The sequence below is a fragment of the Aptenodytes patagonicus genome, chromosome 4, assembly GCF_965638725.1.
Source record: "Aptenodytes patagonicus chromosome 4, bAptPat1.pri.cur, whole genome shotgun sequence".
Classification (NCBI taxonomy): Eukaryota; Metazoa; Chordata; class Aves; order Sphenisciformes; family Spheniscidae; genus Aptenodytes; species Aptenodytes patagonicus.
In genome coordinates this window covers 82,739,224-82,754,512 of record NC_134952.1, presented here as the reverse complement: position 1 = coordinate 82,754,512, position 15,289 = coordinate 82,739,224, and the positions used below count along the sequence as shown (strand labels likewise).

General features: G+C 44.4%; 1 protein-coding gene across 38 annotated transcripts in view; it reads left to right on the top strand.

Moving 5' to 3' along the window:
• The window catches only part of ANK2 (ankyrin 2), a 393,899-nt gene that overhangs the window by 185,304 nt on the left and 193,306 nt on the right, over nt 1-15,289 (top strand). For 9 of the 38 annotated variants that reach the window (XM_076337365.1, XM_076337387.1, XM_076337363.1 and 6 more), the window contains exon 1: nt 2,162-2,621. The exons of 13 other annotated variants lie outside the window; for them this stretch is intronic. In XM_076337365.1, the coding sequence (XP_076193480.1) occupies nt 2,499-2,621 (123 nt within the window). In that variant the 5' untranslated portion in view covers nt 2,162-2,498. Of the gene's footprint in view, nt 1-2,158; nt 2,622-15,289 lie in introns of those variants that run through there. 16 more of the 38 variants (XM_076337380.1, XM_076337378.1, XM_076337385.1 and 13 more) reach the window with 3 other exon arrangements.

Below are 15,289 nucleotides of genomic sequence, written 5' to 3'. Positions count from 1 at the left end.
GTATCAAACCCTATTGTGTACACGATATGTCAGGATTTAAGCATTTAGTGGCTTAAGGAAACCTTGAGCGGTGATTTAGGGAAACCGTAAGACCAGGTTTTTTAAGTGTGGTGGCCTGTGATTTGGTCGCAGTTTCAAATTTCCCGCTTAAGATCCCATGAAAAGGTTGGGAAGATGAATGCTTTCCCACTGTATCAGGAAGGTAGAGTTCTAGGTCACCAGCTGTTCATTTCTGGTCTATAAGTGATGCTACCTGTGAGGTTCATAACAAGGTTAAGACGGCAAGGCGAGCTACAGTCCTATCGAAGAATCCAGTTTTCTCCTTCGTTGTATCCCTTTGGCTGCCTCCGCTTGTCTCACTTGGCTGGTGGCTGTTGCTGCAGCTACTGCTTGTGTCTTAGCCATTGGTTTTGTCTAGCCTAGGTTCTCACAAATGGGAACAGCTCTGAGAAAATCAGCCTGTGTGTACAGAGGAGCCGGAAAAAAAGGTTGCCTGGCACTCTGCACCCTGCTGCTTCTGATGTCTTCTTCCGCTAGAGAAACACATTTTTTGATTGGATGCACAGATCGCTGCCTCAAACACAAAAATGCCTTTATAGCGCGTCGTAGTTTCCATATGCAAGTACTTTGTGAAAATTTGGTCTTTGAAATTTGTGAAATTCTCGAAGTGAAACCTTGTAGTAAAACCACAAGCCATCAGTAACGATTAGTTCCATGGTAATAATAAATGGTCTTGGTCTACGTGAACTGAAAACAACCAAGTTCCGTGGGTACAAAAATAACGTGAGGTCGGGATCAGGCCTGGTCCACGAGCTATCGTCACACGAAGAGCTCGCAGGACATCTGTTACTGATTTGGTGGTGCTGCGTTACAGTGAAATCCATGGTGCTCGGGTTTAGTGGCCGTTCAGTCAAATTCAGCCTGAAGTCAAGGAATATGTTGCAGAGGGAAACCTGGCTAAGGGAATCGTTTCTTTGATTTGGTGATTTTTAGTGCTGCCGCCAGTGAGCTCTCATATCCCTAGCTTCTCTGGGGTGGCTAAGCCAGGGGCGCAAGCACCTCTGCTGCGTCGGAGCATCGCAGTCCTCCTCTCCCTCAGGACCTGCCTGGAAGAGGCCGGATCAGTGGCGTTGGAGGGAGTTGAAATGCGATCAGCTGCCTGCCAGGGACTAATGCAAAGGCTCTTTTTATCTACGCGTGTCCTGTTTTGATGAATAAAGGCTTGATGCTAATAGTGGTAACAGTTAGCCGGGGAGGCGGGAATAGGGCTTTGATATGCTGGTTTTAGCAGGGGGATAAGCAATGAGGGAATGCCAGACCCATCTGTCTCTGATATTAACACTGTAAATTAATGTCGCAAACCCGAATGATATTTGGCGGGGGGAGAAGGGGGAGACTAATTAACACCATGTTGTCTCTGTCCCTTTTGGTCTCTGTTGGTCCACAGCTATCATCATTCCCCATCTTCAACAGGGGGCTTCGTAAGTTGTCTTAGGAAGCGTCTGAGAGCAGCTTTTGGCATTGAATAATAAGGAACAGCACACTCGGTGGTATTATTTTTACCTCCGCGGAGTTGAGCTGAGCGGGGCAGGCTGAGCCCAGATTACGCTGCCTGCTTCCCCGAGCAGCGTCCCCCTCCTCGCTGCCTTTGGTTCGCTGCTTAATGCAGCTCTCCTGATGCAGCCTCACGTGGCTGCATAAAGGCACAATGAGGACTTGAATATCGCAAGCCGTTTCCAGGCGGCTCTCCGTGCTGCCTGCAGGTGAGCAGGCTGAGGCTGGTCTCTCTGAGCCCGGCAGCTTTTGCTCCTGCTTTCCTCTCGACCGACTCGGCGGTAAGGGAAGATCGTGAGGAGGAGAAGAGCAGGAAGGCGTATGCTGGGCTCCAGCACAGACGGTCACAGCAGCAGCAGCAAGTCAGTAAGTCAGACTGCACCATTTTCTTCTCACCCTGCATAAAGGCGATGTGAGAAGCTGAAGGGAGCTGCCCCCTCCCCCGCCTGGTGGTGATGCTGAAGTGGAGCCTTCCTCCCAGTCAGAAGACGCAGCCTATCTGGAGGAATCCCAAAAGACCTTTCCAATTTGGTGATGTGTGTTTAAAGGCCGATTTTTCTTTTTAATTTCCCCCCCCCCCTTTTTTTTTTTTCCTTTTTACTCCCCAGCTAAGTCTGAAGCTTGTCTTCGCTGGCAGTCGCAGCCAAGCCGAAGCGGTTTCAGCCTGCTAGCAGATATTTGCCGGCTGCTCTCTGGTTGCGTGTGTGTGGCTGCGAGCGCTTTCGCACACTGCGTGTGTGGACGTGGCTCTCGTGCTTCTGAGTTATGGGTGCCGCAGAGGCTGGAGCAGAGCCGTGACCTTTTCTGGGGTGCCGGCGGAGGAAGAGTGGATTACACCGTGAAGTTCTGGCTTGCAGCCAGCGCCCCTGCGGAAAAAATAAACCACCTGGATATCCGCGTGTGGTGGAAACGGCTTCCTCGGAGCTGGTGTTTTCCTCCCCAAAATGGCTCATGCAGCCGCTTCCATTAAAAAAGTTCGAGAGTCTGAACTCGAAGAGAGGGAGAGGAACCTTGAGAAGGAAAGGAAAAGGCAGCGGAAAATCTCTAGGGCAGATCGGAAACGCAAGGTATGAGGGGAAAAACAGCCCCCTTCTCCCTTCGCCCCCCCCCAACCCTTCCTCTCTCTGTGCAGCACTTCACAGGTGTTCGTTGCCATGTGTAATGCTCTCCCCTTCATTTTCCTAACCTTTCATATCATATTGCCCATTTGCATCCCTTCCCTTCCTCTCTGAGCCCCACTGTGGACGTAGCCCAGCTGCAGTGAGGTCGAAGCGCTACCGGTCGTGGCAGTCCACGGCTACGCGGGGGACACGCAAATAAAGATGGCCATTGGCACACCAGTATTGCCGCCTTCCCTTCACCCCCGAAAGGGCTAGAGATGCATGTCATCGTGCAGGAGCCAGGTGTTTCGAGCCTCCGGCTGATCTGAAGAAGTTGTCGGGGAGGGAGGTGGCTGTGTTTGTGCTTTGCAGCGTGAAGGTGCATTTCTGTACTTCACGACAGCTTCCCCCCCCCCCCCCCCCCTTTTCCCATTTTTAGTTCCAGTTCCCGCGTCGCCAGCACTGCTGACTGCTGCATGTAAGACCCGTCTTGTGGTGCTAGGCGTATCAGCCGAGTCGTTCTGCAGTTAGGTATCAGTAACTGATCCTGGGCTAGCAGCCGTGATTCAGTGTATTTACACTGCACGCTGCAGGTGTATTTTTCTAGCTAGGGCCTGAAACGCAAGTCTGCAATCTGTTGGGTTTTTTGCGTCTGTTGCTGGTGGCAATCTTTGATTCTCTTAAGGCATATCTATCTAGATGCTTCAGATTTTGGGGAGGTTTCTCCTAATTTATAATGAACGATTGTTTTCCTTCTGTGTTAGAAATGAGGGAGGACATCTCTGACTGCCGTGGGGGGAAAAAAAAAGGAGGAGGAGGAGGAAAGAATCAATAGAGGTGATTTATTTGCCAGATCACTCTGTAGTTTCCAAGGACACAAATAATATACAGTAGTGGAGAAAATATTAAAAAACCTGAAGCTTCTGTGAAGGTTAGGTTTAGGACTATATTACATTGGGAGTGCCTGTGTTAGTGCCTCCTCGTTGCCATTTCTTTTCTCCCATCTCAGGAATCTCCAGATTGTGGTATGCATTAACTCATTCACTGACACCACGTTCTGATCCGTTCTTTATAAATTTCTTCTGGAAGGGATAATATCAAGAGACATAATCTGTCCTTTTTTTTTTTTTTCTTTTCTGCTACGCTGCATGTAAACACGGATCTCTCTGTAAAAAGAAAAAGAGCAGAATCCAGCACTGTAACGTTTGAATTTGCAGATCCTTTTGGCAGATCTCTAGGATTCAGAAGCCATCTGCTCCCTTGGCATACCTGAGAAATTTAGAATTCATTTTGCATTCAGTCTTAGGGATTTTCATATGCTGAACTGCATGACTTAAATAAGATTACCGAGGCCGTTTGATACCTTTTGGACCTTTGGATATGATCTCCCTGACTTTTAAAAGGCCTGCTTCGCAGAGTTCATTAAGTTGCATTACAATTCTCTCTATCAAAACAAGAATGTCATTTCTAATGTATGCAGTGCTTGGACGCTGGGGCAGAGCTGCTTGGGGCAGATTGTGATTACTAACCTAATCCCCTAAATGGGACACTGCAGCATAAGGTAGTTTTTGTGATTGCATTTTTGACTGTGGAATTCTCTGCAAAATAGCCTTTTTTATTTCTTTCTTCAATGTGTGGATGTCCTTCCTGGAGGGTCTTTTTGTCGTGTTTGCCCAGCACCCATCTCAGCTGCTTCATCACAGCGTGTGTTCTTTTTCCTGATTTTCACATACCCTGTTTCCATCGACGTGTTTGATTCAAATGTGTATTCCACAACTTTAATTAAAGCTGGGATAGAATGAATACTGCCCCTTCTGCTATCTCTCTCCCAGAGTGCTGCGTCTCCCTGGCTGCAAGTAGACAGGCTCAGGCCGCATTCGTGTCAGTAATAATGTATGGTGATGCAGGCTGCTAACCTGCAGGATTTTCAGATCTAGGAAACACCAGAAGTCTTTGCTTAGAAAATACGGAGGATACCTTAACGTGGTTTGCTTGTCTTCCTTTTTAATATTCCGCAATGGCCCTCGCTCCTGTCTCCCTTCTACTGCGGCTGTACCTTGCCGTTACGTAAACAAGTGCTGGGCTGCACCCTAAACTTGCCTTCCGATGGTACGGGTGCGGGTTAGGCTGGGCGTCTTCCCTCTGGCTCCTTCTGCATGAGACATAGCAGCCACACAAGTCTGAGTTTGTTTGTTTGTGTGTATACGTGCTCATACTCTGCAGAATGCATAGCGTAGAGCAGATTAGATATATGAATATGTATACACGCACGCTCATATACGCGTTGTACACAAAATATATGATATAGATTATATATATTTGTATTTATTCGTCAGTTTAAGTGAGAGAGATGCATCCGTGAGATACATATATTTATATACATGTCACTTAAATTGCTGAAGAAAAATAAATTGTTCTGCTGCGAAATGTGACTCTCTCCTAGCAGGCGCAGAAAAAAACCTGAGCCCTCTCAGTTTTTGTTGACTTCCTTGGAAAATGGAGGCTATGAACAAATTGTATGTGCAGGCCCATGAGAGACAAAATGTAAATGAATATTGTTTGCTTGCTCTCGGCGCTTAAACTCTTTCTGCATGTGGGGAATATGGTCCCAGCCTTGTGATTTATTTAAAAGCTATTGCATTGCAGTGCCTGGCTTTTCACTACAGCAGAGATCCATTTTGTTTGTAGGAACGATAGCGAGAGGGGGAATATGCTAACGTAAGGTATTGTGAACTGTCTTTTCAAAACCTCATTTGGATATATGCCATACACCGATACCTGCTGTATGCACGAAGCGCTGATTTGGCCTTGGGATGGAAACTTTTTCTCTGACCCTGGAACATCCCGGTTATGCAAAAGAGGATAATGAAGGGCCGTGACTTTAGCTCCTCCGCTCTGCCAGCATGTTGGGCATCTATTAGTACTGTCCCGTGCTTCTCCTAGCTTCCAGAGATGCTGCAGGGCGTGGGATCTTTGTGGCTTTGCCTCTTCTCTTGAGTATTTTGCTCAATGATGTTTTGCAGCGTGATCATCATCTGTCTTGATAGCAGCATTACAAACCATGGCCGTAGCTTCTGTGCTTCTCGGGTGGGACCAGAATCTTCTTAAATGTCATCGTGTCTGCTCCTTGACATAGCTCTGGACAATAACAACTCCCTGGCCATTAGCAGAGCTGGGAAGAGGGCCAGCATCGGCAGCATTCTTGCTCAGATGATGTCTTTGCAGTCCTTAGACATTTGTAGCTCTTTAACGGTTAACAGAATTACTCCACGCCCAAAAATTGGAAAAAGGTGTTTGCAGGCCGAAGACAAATTTCAAGACCCTCCCCTGCGTTCCTTCTGAGACTGACTTGATTGATTTTTAAAACCAGTTGACAAGAGTCGGCTCTGCTCATCTTGCGTTCAGATGGGAAATTCTCACTTTTATGCATGCAACCTTGAAAAACACATACTGATGCAAGTACACGTATGTAAACAAAAAAACCCCAACGGTCTGAACAGTTGCATGGATGCCCGAATCTATCAAGAGCGTTAGAAGCCAGGTACTAAGAGAGGAGGTGAGCAGCTTAAAATATGTAGGTTGTACTGAAATTTAGGCATGACTAATTCCATTGTACCTCAATTCAGGATACGGAAGGCCCAGCTCCGCTTGCCTCTCGGTGTCTTTTGAGGTAGCTGAATACGGCTCATCTTTTGCAGAGTGAGGAAAGGGAAGCGGTGTGATTTACGCGATGGTCACTCACTGAGTCAGCAGCGAAGCTAGAATTACAGCCTTGGAATCCAGCTTCCTAGCCCCTGGCAGTACGTAACACACACTTGCTTTTCCTTCTCTAAAATACTTTCCGAAGCAGACAGGGCTTCCTGTCTTTGCATGCGACAAGCGTTTAAAAGATTTTACAAAACCCTCAAAAAATAAAACCCCAAGCCAAAAAAGCCGTTATCAAAAATTGATTCTGCTGCCAAATAAAACTGATTTTTGAATGTAGAAATATGGTAGGCTGGTACCTGTTACCCTTTTACCATCAGTGATGAGGACAGAGTTTGACCTCTGGGCTCTACTAGCAGTAAGCGGGTATTTAGTTAGTATTTAAATGCACAGTTTTAAAAAGGTTTTTTAAACTTTTATACCTTTTTTTAAAGGCCAGCCTCACGAGTTCAGCATCCTTTAGCATAAAATGTCCCACGGTATCTGGAATATTCACTATTGCTCACCAAAAGAGATTGGGAAACAACTGCATCTCGGTGAATTTTGTCCTTCAGTTGACACCCTAAGCACTGTCAAAGCTCACAGAGAGCTGCTGCTGCTAGGCGGGATCTGCAGAAAGACAAGGATGGAGGGAGAAATGAAGAGCTGCTGCTGTCAGCAGAATTCAGGTGTGCATGGGGAAGAGCCAACGTTCGGTAAATGGCTTCCATCGCGTAGCTGCAGAAGGCAGGGACCGAGTTTTCTTTTTTTTCCTTCAACAGCAGACCTTTTTTCACATTACCATCTCCTTTTTCACAAACTGAATTATCAGAAGGAAATCTCACGTTACAAAATTCACGTAGAAAATGATGTCACATTTGTCTCGGAACCGGGTGGAAAAGCCCACTTGAAATTCAAGCATACCTTCGGCAGGGGAAATGGCTGTCGGTCGCCTGGTACGTGGGCTCTGCACTGAGGCTCGTAGCCACCAAGCTCATCCCTTTGGAAAGGGCCAAAGCTTCAGTGAGGAAGGGAGGGCATGGAGGAATTAACGAGTGCTTGGGTGTGCTAGAAAAAGGTATCCCAAGGAGGAGGTCATGAGGAGGTATAGTTCGTCACTCCTACTTTGGCTCGTGGATGCCAACCAGTATCTCCCCTGGTGTGAACGTGCCGCAGGATCAGTGTAGAGTTCGTATTGGGCTAAGGAAGAGAAAGAAAGACTCTCTCGTGTTTAACCCCGGTATACTTAAAGCTTTCAAGGTTAATTGCAGCTTTAACCCACTGTTTTTTCTTTAGCGCTGAATATGCCTTATCTGTTCAATGTTGTGTTCGTTGCCTTGGCAAACATCTTTGTGATTCACTAGAATTTCTAGATGTTTCAAATGCCTTTTCAGCCCCGACAAAAAAAAAAAAAAAATCTTCTTGGTCTTTCGTAACTGGGTGTTTGCGTAGGCGGTGCCTATTCCTGATGCCCTTTGAGCATTTACCTTCTGTATCTCAAACTTCTGTTTTCATTATGTAGATATTTCTTGGCATGAAAATAATACCCCACTGTTTGCTTCCTTGTAAAATGGAGCTTCTTTTGATGACATCGCATTTCGTAATAGATTGGTATTTGCTGCTTCAGTTTCGAGGTGTCCTATCTGAGGGGTGATACGCTTGTGACTGCAACGCTGCTGAAGCTTGCAAATACTCGGCTGTGCAGGCACTCTCACTGCCTTTAACGTGCATGTCCTGGTCGGTCCGTCTTTCTCAGGCGAGTTAGCTACTGAGTGGGTTTTAATCTAAATGAGGAAAACCAAGTGGGGCTCCAAAATGACGGCTGGTTAAGCTCTGTTCACCTTTCTGCAGATATAGGATGTTAACTGTAGCGCCAAGCGTCGTTATTTCTCTACTCTTCTTTGAGACTTTCGCACTGCTTGCCATAATTAAACTGGGAACAAATACACAGTATTCTGAAATAAAGCAAGCCAGGGGTTGTAGTAAAGACTGATGATTTCCAATTCCCTTACTTCTGGTGGCAAAGGAGCAATCTCCCCTAGAAGTTTAAATTTGCTCACCTTTATATTGGTTTGTTGTCTAACCATACCATGGTTTATATGTGGCTTTTAAATTTAATTTCCTCGATGATTTTTGAAAGACAAGATTTATTTGGTCTTAATGAATCACACGTAGACAGTATTTCAAAACACAGATCATTTACCTAAGTGTGTTTTTGGTATCTTGGGTAAATATGCCTCTTCACAGCTTTAAATTGAATTACTCCATACCTGGAATACTGGAGAAAATAGTGTCTCGATAGACAGGATTGTGGGGTAGGTTAGCAGAGAGGTACCATGAAATAAAGCTAGTGGTGATACTTGCTTCTGGCGTGTTCAGTGAACAGGAGCACGCTTGGGCTTGGGTCTAGGGCTCATACAGCACAGACATTGCCCCCACCGGTACTTGCACCCTCTGGCTAATCGGCGTATGACGGGCACAGGAATGGTCTGAATCGTAGATCCCCTCTCACTCCCTGCTAGTTGTGCGGGGAGGCATGGGGGGAATGAGGGAAATCGAGCTATATTACAATCCTTTCACAAAGTTTTGTGATAGTTTTCCCTGTTATTTCCCTCCCAAGAAGATGGGGCGGGAGGAATGCTTGGGTGGGGGACACCTGACTTACTGGGGCCTTCAGAGCCGCTACTCGGTTGGCAGCTTGTGCACCGCTCCTTGCTGGTAGCTGGGGCTGCAGTTCTCATCCAGCCGTGAGAAGACGGAGCGATACAAATACGGTTATGTATCCCTTCGCTTCTTTCTCCCATCTTCCTTCCCCCGATGGAGATAAACCATCGGGCTCCCAGCTCCCTTGTGTTAGATACTGTACACGGGAGGAGGAAAATGCATTCCTGGCGTGCTCGATCTATCCTTTTGCATTGCAAAGCTTGCTTGATGCAATCCAATTTAATGGCGTATACTTTGGATTTTACGGCTGTATTGACTCATAATGTGATTGTTTCCATAAACTCACGAAAGTGTCCAAAATGCCTAAGTTTTCATCTCTCACTCCATCTATTTCAGCAAAAAGAACTTTTGCTGAACTTTAAGAAGAGCAACCGAGAGAGAGGAGAAATGGCAGCACCTGCCTACGGTGACTCCACCTATCCCGGTCTCTACAAATTTAACAAGTGTGGATCCTACTTATCAGGAGCCATGAGTGATTAAAAAAACTGAGAGAGCATTTACACATTGACGGAAATTATCCCCGATGAACTTTTATGGCTTTTTGTTTGGTTTTGTTCACCTTCTCATAAATTGTCTTGTTATGTCCTTTACATCGGTGACATTTTCTGCACCACTGAAGAATTATTACATTATATTTGGGCAGTTTTGTGTTAAGCAATTAAAAAGAAGTGTTTTAAGGGAAATGTTACAAATGGAGGTCGAGCTAAAAAAGTAATGTAGATGTCAGATGTTAAACTGTGAAATGTCAAGCTTTTAGGAATCTGGCTTCTGTAATTTAGTCCCTCAGGCTTTTCCATTGAGCTCCTGGGGAAAGTTTGGCACCTGAAGTAATAGTGGCATATGAGCGTTGAGAGATCCTACTTCAGTGGCGAGATTTGGAGCTATGCCCTGGTGTATGTATTTGCCAACATATAGCGCATCCGGAGTGTGGGAACAGTGAGCGTGTCCGTAAGCAGTACAGCAGGATTATTGCCATGCAGGCAACAGTTCTTTCCCTGAGATGGTGCCTTCTCCTCCAGCAAAGACTCGCAGCCCAACTGGAGCGCGTTTCTGGGGATCGGGAGCGCAGGTAGAGTCATGGGCTGCATCTGCCCTGTGGTAGAAATTGTTTTTCAGCCTTTTCTTTGCAAACGTGCCCATTAATATTGCTTCGGCATTTAAACAAATGTGCTTTTATAAATGTGTATTTCTTCGTCAAGTGTCTGTTTGAGTTTCTTTCTGTTTAGTCAACGTAGTTAAGATGGAAAGAAGTGTTCAGTGTACAACTTGGGATGCTGTCTGATACTTAACTCCCGTACGATGACTTTAAAGCAGTTTTAAAACTACTTTAGTGCTAATGCCTTATTAAGTGAGTTATTGTGTAAACTGGAGGTTAATGAGGTGACTGGCAGAGTCATCCCTTCAAGTCCTGGTCATATTCAAGTAAGAAAATACAAATTTAGGAAGTGATCTTCATTAGTCATACAGTGTCATGCTAAAGATATTGTGAAGAATAGAAGTAAACAAAGCTTGGATCTGCTATCAGTAATTAAGGGTTTTGTTGACCAATGTAACAGAAGACTTTCCCCTTGAAATATTTTTCCATACTCATTTCCAGTCAAGATATAGAACACGTTCCAAAGTAGAGACCTGAACTTGTCTTTATTTAGAAAAAGATCCCCTGATGTCAGAGAGAGTTGTCAGCTGTAGGTCAACAACATCAGTCCTGTAGCATTTTTCAGGTGTGCTGAAAAACCGTTGTTCCCCGTAGGATCTATTCTTGTCCTGACAGAATGGTGTGTAAGTTCCTGAAGCTACTTTTGATTTTTAAGATTTTTTTTTTTTTTTTGCATTTTTGTGAGCTTGTCATCAACTTCATCCAAACTTAACATTTTTTTTATTCCTCAGAATTTTAGCAAAATACTACAGCTGATAGTAAAACGGATTTCCATACTTTATTGACTTGACTCTCTATGCTCACAAAATATCTTTTGTGTTACTTGTTGAGAATGTAGGTGTTACTTGCAGTTTTTGTAAAAATAATTCCTGTTCTCTGCGTTGATCCCAAGCAGTTCCCTTCGTGCAGCCATTGTGGCACTGGGTAGTTTTGTTTGAACCTCTGACAAGCTTCTCTTCCCTGACTGGAAGCTGCTGCTTTAGGGGAAGATGCACAGTTTGCAAGAACTGCTTTCCTATACTTAACTACGTCTTGATGACCGCTCCTGTTAGCAACCTGTTAGTAATCCTTTGGCCTTAGACAGCTAAAAATCAACATTTTTTTTTTTCCCTCACCCGTCTGTGGAGCTGTCTGGGTGTAAGTAGGAGTAGGTATTCCAACACTGTTACACAATTACATACAGTATTAGAGCATATAATACTGAAATCTGACAAATGGAATGAAACGGATTTCAGCTGGTTCACAGAGCTGGCCCTGTACAAGGTGCGAACGTGTTGGCACTGTTCAAGGGTTTTCTCTCGGTAATGATTAATAAAAGTTCCACATATTGTAAATAGATCTAGTGCTTTGCTGATCGTTTTTCTGGGATTGCTTCAAAACCATGTTAACGCTCATTCCTATACGAAGACCTTCCACATACAGGTCAATACAGATTAATTGCTAGCTGCCCTTTTACAAGTGATTGAAGACAAAGGCTGCAATTAAAAAAAAAAAAATCTGTAATTACCATCTATTTGTTGATGCTAATGAAGAATTTAGCATGTTAACCTCTTCAAAATATAGCATGTTTATTAGTTGCTTAGGGCTTCGGAAAAAAGACAGTTTTAGGGAACTGAGCCTGAATAGGTTTCAGAGTGCACATTTGGGAACTCTTCTGTTTAAGGTCAGCTTCTCATCCTCCAGCCAAATTCCCACCGTAGCTGGTGGGGATTGTATTGCGGACTCTGTTCCCTTTCTGACGAAGACAGAATTAGAAAGAACAGGAAGAGAAAGGGGAAGGGAAGTAACTCTAGATTTAAAAAGTTCTCTCTTTTGCGTGTGCACCGAAAAAGTCCGTTGAGACTGATCGTCTACAAAAGGGATGGTTGGATCCAGGTCATGAAAAACTTGCAGTGTTTCATATTTGGAAAATATGAATGTGATGCTATTATTGTACGTCACCTGTGGAAGGATGTGGCTTTCTTTTTCCCCGATAATTTAGATCTGCGTTCTCTTCGTTTCTGTGTGTAAAATAAAGCCAGTGTTGAGAACCAGTGTTCACCCAAAATGGATGTAGCTCTCACTCGTCCCCAGGCTGGCAGAAAATTATTTCAGCCTATAGAACCATAATTACAAAGCTTTCTAGGCCGCTTTAGGTTTAATAATTTAAGCTTATTTTTAATGATTTACTCTTCCTGGCTTATGCTATGTCAGGATGTCTAACAAAGACGTGTCACCGCTCGAAACCAGTGAAGCTGACAATGCAACAGGAGACCTGAACAGAGAAAAGCTACTTAGTGCCTTACCGCTCAGGCCGTGATTTAATCGGGAGCGGCTGGACCTTGTTGAGCCGCCTTGCTCCCCTGCTTCGTTTTCCTTTTAAAGGCGCCGGTGCGGCAGAGGGGAAAGAGATGACATACACCACGTTGATGATACTGTCGCTGCTGTAGCAATGAGGGGCAGGAACTAAGATTTACCGAACAGCAGAGCTTCAGGCCCCGATCAGCTGACGGAGGATAGTTATGCCCGGCAAGTACTTTCCGTTTTTTGCTGATGAACGCGGTCCTGGACATCAGAGCTGCCGGGGGGAAAGGAATCGTTGCTGTCGCCCACGTTTCCAGGCCGGGTAGACTCAATTCCACTTAGTTAAGGCAGGCAACGGTGTAAGTTATCTCCGGTTTAGGCTCTGCACAGGGTCTCCACAGATTTAATATTAGCGCTGTTTAGGCACCGTTGGAAGGAGGTTATTGAAATAAGACTGTTGATCTGTCTCATTATAAAGCTAACATTCTTGCACCAAATTAAAAAAAAAAAACACAAAACTGTATGTAACAGCAAAAGAAAAAAACAGTCATTTTCCAAACGGTGCCCATTTCTTTTCATGTCGCTCATGGAAAAAAAAATACGTACGGATAGATACATTCTGGAAGTATTTTGGTAGAGTGACATGACTTTGCAGGAGGAATTCAGGAAAACTTAAAACGCTGATGTGAGCCTTAAATTGGCAGGCCAAGCTGCTGTGTGCAAAGCAGGCTTGGCTTTAATGAGCATGGAATCATTTTGCAAAGCGGCATTTGCTGGAGACAAAAAAGTGAATTAGATTTAAAAAAAAAAAAAGTTATTTTGACCGGTCAGTGGCAATAGCAACTGATGTACAGCAGCAAAATTTTTCTGAAGGAATGCGTGGAGACTCCATAGCAACTAGATCAAATATGTGCTATATTCTAAATACTGTTGGTGTGTTTTCTGTGAAGAAGCCAGCCTTCACCCCCTGACACCGCACCCACGCTGTCCGTGCTGCTCAGCCTAATAGCGTTTGGCAAATGGCAACTTCAGCGAATGACCACTGCGTCAGGGTTATTTTTAGGATGACAAAAAATTCCCCGAGTCGTGTTTTATTTCCTTCCCTTGATTATCACAAGGACAACGCAAAGCCTGCAGCCTTGTCTGAAAGGTAGATAAACCGCTCAGTCACTTTGTCGGTAATAATTTATTTACTAACTTCTCTTTCCTCGGATACAGGCACTAGCAATATGTACTTTAATAGAGCCGTTGCCCTGAAATAGTGCATGGTATTAGCCTGGTGAATGATGAGGCCTTGAAAAAGGTTTCCCAAACAAGTGAAATCAGGAATAATTAATAGCCGTGCACAGAGCTAGCTCTGTAGCGGAGCTCTGCATTGCAGCATGAGTTCTCCCAGGCTTAAGGCAGTACGTGCTTGGCCATCTTCCCCCTATTGCTAAGGAAGCCTAGCCCTTCACCCGCTTGTTTTAGTGTTTGGTTATCCTCCCCGTGCCTGCGGTGTGCCATTGCTGATCAAAACGCGGTTACGGAAGGGAGTGCAGGTAGGATCGAGTTTTATTTGCAGAGGTAGGGTGCCGGTACAACCGATGCAGGGCTGTAGGCTCCCGCGTAGCCCGGTGACACTGGGGGTTTGTCCCTGCAGCGTTTGTTTTTAAGTGTTGGCAAAGCGCTCTGGTGAAAACCTTAGCGCATGTTTGCTCTTAGCGGTGCTCGGTAACTTCATTAAAATGGAGGAACGAAAGGAAATTCTCTGAGGGCAGCTTAGGAGGAGCCAAGGTATCGCTTCAGCTTAGGTAGTAGAAAAGGCTAATTAACATCAGTTCTCTGTTCATCTCAGTTTAGCCATTTTGTAAGTCATCTGGGTGGATTTAGCAATACATATTCCTTTATTTTGAGCAGTAAACCGTCAGTATTTTGTAGTCTCTACATAGTTGTTGTAACAATCATTAGCCCAGAAGCCTGAAATACAGCAAGCGGTATTCGATCCTTTTTTAACGTAGCTGGTCAAACCAGCTTTAATATGCGAAGTTAATGTTATGAAAACAGAACGCCTTAGAGAAACCAGCCTCCTTCTGGAAGGGGTGTTTGAGATGGACAAGGATAATTTAGAGATAGGGAACTGTAATTAAAGGTTATAAAAGATCACTTGGTTTTATAACAGTATAGAGTATAATTTTAACTCATTGAAATCCCTGAAAGATGTGCTAATGATTTCAAGAGATTTAGGATTTTTTCCAGAAGATTTCAAACAGGAGATAATTCATCTCATATTACATAACCATCTTAGTGCTTTATATTTTCAAATGTAATTTGTGAACATTTGTTTGATTTCTGTAATATAGCTCTGCGGTGGAGAGGGAGATTATTTACGGTGGAAAATAATGTTAAGCAAATATACCTTGAGGACCAAAACGTTTTTTAGATAAGTCTTATGTTCTGTGACCTGTCCTGTTCAAATCACCATGCTGTTGGCATGAGGAGAGCCTTGGTGTTCTGAAACTATTTATAAATTTAATAGGGTTCTAAAGATAATGATTAAAATAATTAGAGAAGCAGAAAGAGCTTGAAAATCACAAATGGAATTGGAGAGAAATTTGCAAAGGCAGAAGGATAAAATGAAGGCGGTTTTTCCCAACCCCAGGAACTCGAGAGGTTCATATGCCATCACTGCAATGCCTTTAGAAGAATGAGTGTGCTTGCTTCAGCCTTGCGAAGGAGCTAGTGCACTTCTAACCCATTTGAACGTAAATTCTAAATATTCTTCTCTGGTTTTACTTTTGAAAGTAAT